Source organism: Miscanthus floridulus, unplaced genomic scaffold, assembly GCF_019320115.1.
Source record: "Miscanthus floridulus cultivar M001 unplaced genomic scaffold, ASM1932011v1 fs_128_1_2, whole genome shotgun sequence".
Lineage (NCBI taxonomy): Eukaryota > Viridiplantae > Streptophyta > Magnoliopsida > Poales > Poaceae > Miscanthus > Miscanthus floridulus.
Genome location: NW_027096227.1, coordinates 51056 through 61292, shown reverse-complemented (window position 1 = coordinate 61292; position 10237 = coordinate 51056). Strand labels below are relative to the sequence as shown.

General features: G+C 53.2%; 1 protein-coding gene across 1 annotated transcript; it reads left to right on the top strand.

The window, feature by feature from the left end:
- The first annotated feature begins 7843 nt into the window (after positions 1 to 7843).
- LOC136530423 (uncharacterized) lies at positions 7844 to 10049 on the top strand. The gene is made up of 5 exons (XM_066523165.1): positions 7844 to 8280; positions 8359 to 8562; positions 9176 to 9259; positions 9365 to 9487; positions 9566 to 10049. Exons 1-5 carry the CDS (start codon positions 8041 to 8043, stop codon positions 9701 to 9703), a joined length of 789 nt encoding a protein of 262 aa, XP_066379262.1. The 5' UTR covers positions 7844 to 8040; the 3' UTR covers positions 9704 to 10049.
- The last annotated feature ends 188 nt before the right edge of the window (positions 10050 to 10237 follow it).

Sequence of the window (10237 nt, the reverse complement as noted above, 5' to 3'; positions counted from 1 at the left end):
AGGGTCCAGCACTCCGTCTGAATTTGAGCAGGTGGCAGTTGGGTATCTGTCCATTCAGCCACGAAATCAGCCAAGACCTGAGACTTGATCGCTTTTTGAGGCGCAAAGGTCAAGGTTTCCCCCATAAGCTTGACAGCCCACTTGGCTATCCTGCCTGAGGCCTCCCGGTTATGAGCCATCTCACCTAGGGGGAAGGATGATACCATAGTCACTGGGTGCGACTCAAAGTAGTGGCGCAGTTTACGCCGGGCCAGGACCACGGCGTAGACCAACTTCTAGATGTGGGGGTAGCGTGCTTTGGTCTCGGAGAGCACCTCGCTGATGAAATAAACAGGTCGTTGGGTGGGCAGAGTATGCCCTTCTTCCTGCCTCTCTACCACTACGGCGGCGCTGACCACTTGGGTCGTTGCGGCAACGTAGAGTAAGAGGGCCTCGTCCATGGCCGGGGGTATCAGGACGGGAGGATTGGTGAGCAGCCTCTTGAGTCTATCGAGGGCTTCCTCGGCCTCGGGGGTCCAAGAAAAATGCTCGGACTTTCTCAAGAGTCGGTACAGAGGCAAGCCTTTTTCGCCGAGGCGTGAGATGAAGCGGCTCAGGGCCGCAAGGCATCCCATGACCCTTTGCACTCCCTTGAGGTCTCTGATTGGTCCCATGCTGGTTATGGTCGAGACCTTCTCTAGGTTGGCTTCAATGTCGCGTTCTGAGACTATGAATCCCAAGAGCATGCCTTGGGGGACCCCGAACACACACTTCTCGGGATTGAGCTTGATGCCCTTCTCTCTAAGGCATTTGAAGGTTATTCTTAAGTCATCGACGAGACCCTCGGCTTTTCTGGTCTTGACCACGATGTCGTCTATGTAGGCCTCGATGGTCCACCCAATGTTGTCGCCAAAGACCTGGGTCATGCATCGTTGGTACATGGCACCTGCATTTCTGAGGGCAAAGGGCATCGTCACGTAGCAGTACATGCCGAAGGGTGTGATGAAAGAAGTCGCGAGCTGGTCGGACTCTTTCATCTTGATCTGATGGTAACCAGAATACGCATCAAGGAAAGACAAGGTCTCGCACCCTGCGGTGGAATCAACGATTTGATCGATTTGAGGTAATGGGAAAAGGACCTTTGGACAGGCTTTGTTCAAACCGGTGTAGTCTACGCACATCCTCCATTTCCCATTTTTCTTCTTGACTAACACGGGGTTAGCCAACCACTCTAGGTGGGACACTTCTTTGATGAACCCGGCCGCCAAGAGTTTCTGTATCTCCTCATCGATGGCCCTACGCTTTTCCTCGTCGAAGCAGCATAGGCGTTGCCTTGCCGGTCTAGATCCAGCCCGAATGTCTAGGGCATGCTCGGTGACCTCCCTTGGTATGCCCGGCATGTCTGAGGGACTCCATGTGAATATGTCGGCGTTCACACGGAGAAAGTCGACGAGCACGGCTTCCTATTTGATGTCGAGGGTGGCGCTGATCCTCAGCGCTCGGTCGTCGGGGTAGGCGGGGTCGACCGGGATGAGTTTGATGGTTTCAGCCGGCTCGAACGCCCCCGCGCGACGCTTGGAGTCAGGCACCTCGCCACTGAGTTGGTCGAGGTGGGCGATGAGGGTCTCGGCCTCTGCAAGAGCCTCAGCGTACTCGATGCATTCGACATCGCAGTCGTATGCATGTTCGTACGTGGATTCAATCATGATGACACCGCTAGGGCCTGACATCTTGAGCTTGAGGTAGGTATAGTTGGGCACTGCCATGAACTTGGCATAGCATGGACGCCCCAGAATGGCATGGTAGGCTCCCTCGAACCTGACTACCTCGAAGGTGAGGACTTCCTTGCAGTAGTTAGAGGGGGTGCCGAAGCAGACAGGAAGGTCGATGCGCCCGAGGGGTCACGTGCGCTTCCCTAGCACGATGCCGTGGAAGGGTGCGACATCGCCTCGGAGCCTCGACCGGTCGATCTCCAAGAGCTCCAGGGTGTTGGCATAGAGGATGTTGAGGCCGCTGCCTTCGTCCATCAACACTTTGGAGAGTCGGGTGTTGCCAATGATCGAGTCGATGACTAGTGGGTACTGCCCGGGATTCGGAATATGGTCTGGGTGGTCATCTCGATCGAAGGTGATCGCCTCTCGAGACCAGTCAAGGTACTGGGGGGTGGCCACCTTGACCAAGAAGACTTCTCGGTGTTCCCTCTTGCGCTGCCGTGCCATAAGGCAGGCCGAGGGCCCACCGAAGATCATGAAGGCATTGCGTACCTCGGGGAACCCGTCGTCCTTGTCTTCGTCCTGGCCGCCGGCGCCGTTCTGCTTGGTGTCGTCGTCGGGGAGCCCGAGCTTGGCATAGTACCACCGCAGCATGGTGCAATCCTTGAGAGCGTGCTTGACTGGGCCCTGGTGGTAAGGGCAGGGTTTCTTGAGCATGTCGTCGAAGGGCCTGGGGCCTTTGAAGCCTTGGGGGTTCTTGCGTTCTGCGGCTGCGACCAGATCAGCCTCCAGGACCTCCTGCTTCCCTAGGCACCCCTTTTTCTTTCTCTTAGGGAAGTAGGGGGCTAAGGCCTCGGGGGCCTCGTCCCTCCGCTTACCCTTGGTGTCAGTGTCGGGGAAGATGGCTCCGATAGCCTCTTCACCCGAGGCGAAGCTGGTGGCGATGTCGAGAAGCGCGGCAGCAGAGCGCGGCACATTCCGACCTAACTCTCGGACCAAGTCCCGACAAGTGGTGTCGGAGAGGAAAGCTTGGACGATCTCTGAATCGCCGACGCTGGGCAACTCGGTGCACTGTTTGGAGAAGCGCTGGATGAAGTCTCAGAGAGACTCGTCCGGCTTCTAGCGATAGTTCTTAAGGTCCTAGGAGTTCCCAGGGCGCACGTATGTGCCCTGGAAGTTCTCGACGAAGATCCTAACCAAGTCGCGCCAGTCGTGGATTTGCGAGGGAGGAAGGTGCTCGAGCCAGGCTCACGCCGAGTCCGACAGAAGCAAGGGGAGATTGCGGATGATGAGCAGGTCATCGTCCGCGTCACCTAGCTGGTAGGCCAGGCAGTAATCGGCAAGCCAGAGCTCCGGGTTGGTCTCGCCGCTGTACTTCGTGAGATTGGCCGGCTGTCGGAACCGGGTGGGGAAAAGAGCAGCGCGGATGGCCCTGCTGAAGACTCGAGGGCCTGGTGGTTCAGGGGAAGGACTGCAGTCCTCCCCGCTGTCGTAGTGACCGCCTCGGTGTGGGTGGTAGCCCCGAGTGGGCCCCTCGTTCTTGTGGCGTCGTCGCCTGCTGACCACCTCATGGTCTCCCTGCACCTCGTGTCGATTACCGAGGCGGTCCAGAAGCATGGGGACCCTGTGGGCTATTGGCGCTCGGTCGGGCTCGGGACGAGCCGGGGCTTCCCTCTCCTGCCGAGGCGGCGCCATGGGCAGGTTCGAGGCGCCCCCGTGCCATCGGGAGGCGGAACTCTCGGCCTGCTGAACCACAGCGGTCTCTAGGAGATTGCGGAGCTCACCGCGGACCCGCCGCCCCTCCGTGGTAGAAGGCTCGGGCATTGCGTGGACCAGCATTGCCGCAGCCGCGATGTTCTAGCTAGCGCGATTGAAGACTGGGGGTTGCTCACTCCCTTCATCGTTGTGGATGCGGTGATGTACATCGCGGGCCCTCCGTCGGGCTCCCCCGCCTTCACCGTGGCCCCGCTGTTCTTATTCGAGAGAGTCTCAAAGCTGCTGCAGAAGGAGTTGGTCTTGTTCGACCTTGGCCTAGAGTTCACAGAGCTGCTCTAGGTCTGGGCGTTGAGGTCGTGCAAGAGCGACGTTCTCATTTCGTGTGGCCGGCAGGGCAATGCGTGGGGGTGTGGCGGTGCCCGCCCCTGGACGAAGCGGGGAACAGCTACCTGCCCCCTCATCCTCTTCGCCTGCCCTCGGCATCCCGAGCCTGACATGGAAACACTCGCGAGTGGGATCGTAATTGCCTTCGTCATCGGAGTCGGAGTAACCAAAGCAGTAGTCGCTTGCGGCCAAGAACTGGCGCAAAGCCCCAGAGTCATGGAGCCCGGAGAAATCCACTCCGGGCCATGCCTCGTCCTCATCCGAGGAGTCGGTGTGGGTGCTTAGGTCGAGACCGAAGCGCTGGCAGCGCTCTGAGGGATCCTTGTGAGCGGCAACGTATGCGTAGGCGTAAGAAGCAGCGGCATTTCTCAACCCAAAGGGGTATGGGGATGGTGCCGTCGCCAGATTTTGCTCCGCCGAGGTCGGTTCTTCAGGGAGTGGTGGGGCGGAGCTTGACGACTGGGCATCGCCGCGAGCCACCGGCGATTTTTCTTTGTCCAAGCTCAGGCCAGACAGGTCCCCAGCCAGGGACCCCGTACCAACAACTAGTCGTAGGATATCGGCGGGGAGTGGCGTGCCGCCCCGGGTTCACGTAGCGTCGGGGTGGCCTTGCTCGCGTCGTGCCTAGCGAGCGCGGCGAGAGCGGCCGCCTAGGCACCGCCTGTGCCTGGGCTGCCGGTGCGTAACTTCATCGTCGGACGGTGGGGCTCGAGGAGCGAGGAGTACCATGTCGTACTCATGCCCTAGAGACATGAACTCTAGGCTCCCAAACCAAACCACGGTGTCGAGACGCAATGGTCGTACGGGGTCTGCCATCCGGAACCTGCTGGGATGACGAAACTGACACGCAGAGGCCCCTACCTGGCGCGCCAACTGTCGGTGTTTCAGACCGGGGGGTCCTCAACCGACCAGTGAATTTGTTCTACGTGCTCCTAATTTCGGATGGTGATGCAAAGAGACCCAAGATTTATACTGGTTCAGGCAATCGGCGCCCTATGTCCAGTCTGAGAGATCGAACTTGTATTCCTTGCATCGAAGTGCTCGTAGTAGGGGGTTACAAGCTAAGGGAGAGAGGGAACTAGTCCTAGGTCTCGGCAGGGTGTCGTGTGGGCTGTCTGAGACGTTGCTCTCAAGCAGCTAGAATGTGTGCGTGTCTGTGTGTTACCCGGTGTTTTTTCTCCTAAGTGGCCCAAGTCCTCTCCTTTTATAGTTAAAGAGAGGACAAGGACAGTACATGTATTACTATGCGGCGTCGTGCCAATAGGGGTGGCACGTCCGAGCTCTGTGGCCTGTTCCTGTGGCAGCGTGGTCGTAGGAGAGGTCCGTCCTTGGAGTATGGGGGCGGCGTGGTTGTCCCATCAGATCCTGTGTGTCGTGGGAGCCCCGGGAATGCCTCAGAGTGGACGTGGCGGCGAACGTGCAAGCCACTGTGAACGGACTGTGCTCGAGACCGGGATTTAGTTGGTGCCGAGGCTTGCACTACGGTGGGGAGGTCTCGGCAGGCACGAATCCCAAGATCGCCGAGGCCCTGGTGTACAGTGCCGAGGCCTTGAGCGGGCGGCTGATCATGGGTACAGCGTTAGGACACAGTGGCCGGTAATCCCTGTCCCCTGTCGTACCCTGTCCCAGCCGGTATGGCGCGGATCATGGACACAGTGTTAGGACACAGTGGCCGGTAACCCTCGCCGTGCCCTGTCTTGGCCGGTATGGCGCTGATGCGACCTCGGGTCGCGTCGGCCATTCTATGGCGTTGAGCCACCGTCCGGCTAAGATTGCGGGAGTGGTTGAAGTATTAATGAGACATGACGTGCTGTCGGGAGGTTGACCGAGGCGGGGGCGACGGGCTGCGGACGAGCCGGCCTCGGGCGACACGGAGAATGAGGCCTCGCGAGACGGAGATCAGGCTCCTTGCCGAGGCCTCACGTGAGAGGCCTCGCGCGATACGGAGAACGCGCCTCCTGCCGAGGCCTTCCCTGGGGAGCCTCGCACGAAGCGGAGTTTGCGTCAGGATGCCGAGGCCTCCTGCTCGAGGCTCGAGGCGAGGAGGGGGAGGACCCAGGGGGCTCGGTTGTGGCGGGTGAGGGGCCCACGACTTACCTTCTAGCTTTTATTATTTTTTTAGATAGGACTTTAGCGACCCATTTGATGTTTTGCTTGGGGTACCCCATTCTAAGATACCCGACACCATCTCTTTGTTATCTTTGTATACACACACCAGATCACCAGAGTAAGAACTAAGAAGGCAAGGCAAGCATGGCTATAGATGCCTAGATGCTTGTTGGGCGAACAAGGACAGTGGACAGAGGAAGGAAGGATGGAGGGAAGAGAGAATGGATTTTGATTGGTGGACGACAAGCAAACATTGGCATGGGACGCTAGGCAAGCAAGGCATTGCCTTTACCTTTACCTTCGAAATGCTTGTCGTCGGAATCTATATAAGAACTTTAAATTTGTCTGCGAGGCGTTTACTGTTCGAGGCGACTACTGTTCATCCGCGCCCCATAAGATCCAGATCACTGTAGATCAGCAGTACCGGGTTCCGGATCCACAATGAACCGTGCTCGGCTCCCGCGATGAACAACGCTCAACCCAACAAGGAACAGTCATAACCCGATAAATAACAGTACCAACCCGACACCAAACAGTACACACCCGACACAGAACAGTATGCGTCCTGTATGGAACAGTGCACGCCCATTCCATCTTTTTCCCCCTTTTTTTTCCCGCCCTACTTCCCACGCGAAGCGTGGGCGCCCACGCTAGTATAATGTGTATTTGTATTGTGTATGGGTCTCATATAGGAGTACTACACATGAGACATGTGAGTAAATTGGAACATTTGTTTTCAAATGGGTCATCGCCATCTTTACCTCCCTAAACTGTATCCACGATTTTATTTTCCTCCTCGAACTCCAAAATTAGATGTCTTATCCCCTGAGCTCTTAAAATCATTCCAATGCAATTACCTCTTTGCCCTAGTTGAAGTGGTTTCATCTTTTTTTATAGTAAATTAAAATCCTGCAAATACTTGATACGATTTTAAACCACGAAAATTCCTCTGAATTTTCTAAAGATTTTGAGAAAAATTCTAGCGATATACTGGGACATAGAAAACCAAATAAAATATTTAAAGCTCATGAAAATACTTCTAGAACCTTAGAAAAGTAGATTTAGCTCAAGGAAAATGAAAAATATACAAAAAAGATCTGATTTTTTCCCAAGATATTCTAATCAAATGTGTATACGTGTTTTAGAAAACTTTCCAGTGATAAAATGTATGAGGCGCAACCAACACAAATGCATACTCCCTCCATCCCAAAATAAGAGACGTTTTGATTTTCAGACATCTTGTTTGACCGTTCGTCATTTTCAAATTTTTTTTGTGTAAATTATAAAATAAATAAATCATTATTAAAGTATTTCTAATGATAAAATAAGTCATAACAAAATGGATGATATTTAGTCAAAACAAAATGGATGATATTTATACAAAATTTTTGAATAAAACGGACGGTCAAACAAGAAGCTCGAAAAGTAAAAAACATCACTTATTTTGGGACGAATAGAGTATTATATACCTCATCCGTCTAGAAAAGAATGCAATTACGGGATCCGTGCCGGTCAAAGTAGTTAAAGTTTGATCAAGTTTATAGCAAATAGTATTAATAGTTATGTCTCCAAATAAATTTATTATGAAAATATATTCTATGACTAATCTAATGATACTAATTTTGCATTAGGAAAATGTTAGTATTTTTTTATATAATTTTAGTCAAAGTTCAAACTGATTGACTTCTCGAGAAACGAGAATTGCAGCCTTTTGTCGACTGAAGGAGTACATTAACGCTGAATGCAATCATGCTCGTCTTTTTTTCATTGGGCTCGTCAACTGAGGCAGGAACTAACCCAAAAAAAAAAAAAAAAAAAAAAAACTGCGGCAGCAACTGCCCAACAAGTGTCCGTGTTTGGGCCGTATGGATAGCAGAAGAAGCAAACGAATGGAGGCCCAGACCAACTCACGCCTGGGGAGTGGAGTGGAGTGGAGTGGAGCCGCAACCGGCAACGGCAACGGCTCTCTCCTTGTCTCTCCCCAATCGGCGGAACGGAAGGATCGCAACCAATTCGATTCAATTTCAAATCCAAATCGCAAGGCCTGACGACTGACGACTCCTCCTTCCTCTCTCCTCTACCCGGAAGCCTGCCCGCATCGCATCGCGCCGGAGCCTGCCGCCGTGCCGTCACCGAAGCCATGGGACCCACGCCGCCGCCGCACACGGAGGATACTAGGGTTACGCAGCTCCCGCTCCCCGGCGGCGCCGAGGAGTACGTGCGCGACTCCATCCACGCCTCCCTGGGTCTCCCCGTCTCCGATCGCTCCCTCCGCCTCAAGCTCCTCGCCTCCGAGGACCAGCGCCACCGCCTCCAGGACCACGTCTTCTCGCTCGAGGAGGACCTCCGCGCAGCCCAGCGCCGCATCGACCTCCTCAAGGTACACAAGTCACAACGGACTCTCTCTGCTCTCCCCCGTTCGCTCTTGATTCGTCATCCACTTCCTCTCCTTCCCCAGGCCGAGGCCGCCATGAACGCCACCGGCCTCCGCCGCTGCGTCGAGGAAAAGGAGGCCATGGCCGCCGCGTACGCCGACCTCTCCGACAAGAGCAGCAAGGAGTGCCGGCTCTACGAGCGGGACCTCGAGCGCGCCATGGAGTCCTGCGACGACCTCGCCAGGGAGAACGACGACCTCCGCGCACGCCTAAACCAGAACGCAGATGTCAGTTTCCTCCTCTCTCTTTTCCCCTTCCTGATTCCTGATTTCCTAACTACTGGTGCTCTGCTTAAGATCCGTGCTTTCCACTGTCTGGTGGTATTCAAAATATAGATATACATGAAACCGCAAGTTTTGCCTTGTGTGGAGATTACATCTACATCACAAATCCATTCCAATCCAATAACACTAGTATCTACTGTAATTTCGTCACCGTATTCAAAATAGATATAGATGGAACCGCGAGTTTTGCCTTGTATGGAGATTACTTTTACATTACAAATCCAATCCAATCACACTAGTATCTACCGTAATTTCGTCTTTGGGCAGGGTTTTCGGTTTAGGTTTCTATAAACAGGGATGTCCTTAATCCTCCAAAGGTGTCATTTTGCATGAACGTGAAGCGCGATCCCATTTGTCAACCTTCACAAGTTTTTGCTAGTCACAATAAATTTGCGTAATACAGTAATAGATTGTTGCAATTCCTTAGCACATGCGTTTGTAAATAGGTAACGTAATACGCCAACATCAGATTTGTTTTACTAGATTCCTCGCACCAGTACTATTATTATGTGTTTGCCTTTGGCTTTGACCTGATCAATGCCAACATGTTATGCAGTTGGCAGCATTGATGGCTCAAGTGCAAGAACTACAGAAGGAAAAGGAGATTCTGAAGATGAATCTTGATACAGCGGAGGCGGAGGTATATCAAAAGCACTCATGTCCTTGAGATTCTTGTGTTTTTACATGACTGGTTAGCTATTGATGACAGGCAAATCAATTGTTTTCTTGATTGCTGTTCTTGAAGGTTGTCACGCTAAGTGAGGACAACAGGGCTCTTGATGAAGAGATCAAAAGGCTGCTGGGTTTGCTGGAGAAGGAGCGACAACGCCGGTCCGAAAGAAAGAAATCTGCCAGTACATCCACCAAGGTAAATTGACAAATTCTGTCGCAGGCTAAGAGGAAGCAAAGTGTGATGGGATGATGTGATGAATGATTTTTGTTGCAGAACAAGCGCAAGTCGTCTAGCTTGAGGGATGGCAGCCCCGCTGGCCGAGCTCTTGATTTTGGCTGTGCAGATTCTTCAAGGCATCCACTGTCCCCATTGCCCCACAACTCCCCAGACTACAGGGCGCACAAGAAGTGAAGGCAACAACCAACCAACCGTTCAGAGCATTTCCGGGTTGACTTGTGCGCAACGCGAGTGTTGCATCGTGCTGCTGATGATCTGATTCAAATCTGGTCCCCGCTAATTTTCTATCTTTCCTGTTTTCGGTAGCTGTGATGTTTTTAGACCAGGAGCAAGTTTATCCTGCTTCACTTGCATTCTATTCCATTGGCTAGAGGTTGCTGTTGTGTTTGTGATGGTTCTGGAGGAAATGAAAAGGCCCATGGTCTGCTTATGGCTTGATGTATCATGTATGATATGAAAGCAGCTTGTCCATTTCACTTGGAGCGAACATGGTTCACCTAAATGCTGCACCTCTACTTTTTGGGAAGAAAAGAAAACGCTGGTGGGTGGAAGTGGAATATAGCAATGGTTCCTATCATATACTATATCATATACTCCCTCCGTTCCTTAATATAAGCCATATAGTTTTTAGCACCAATATTAACGCACGGCTTGGGGATGGATGTGAGACCGAGGAAAAAAAAAGGAAAATCAGGCCATCTTCTCTCT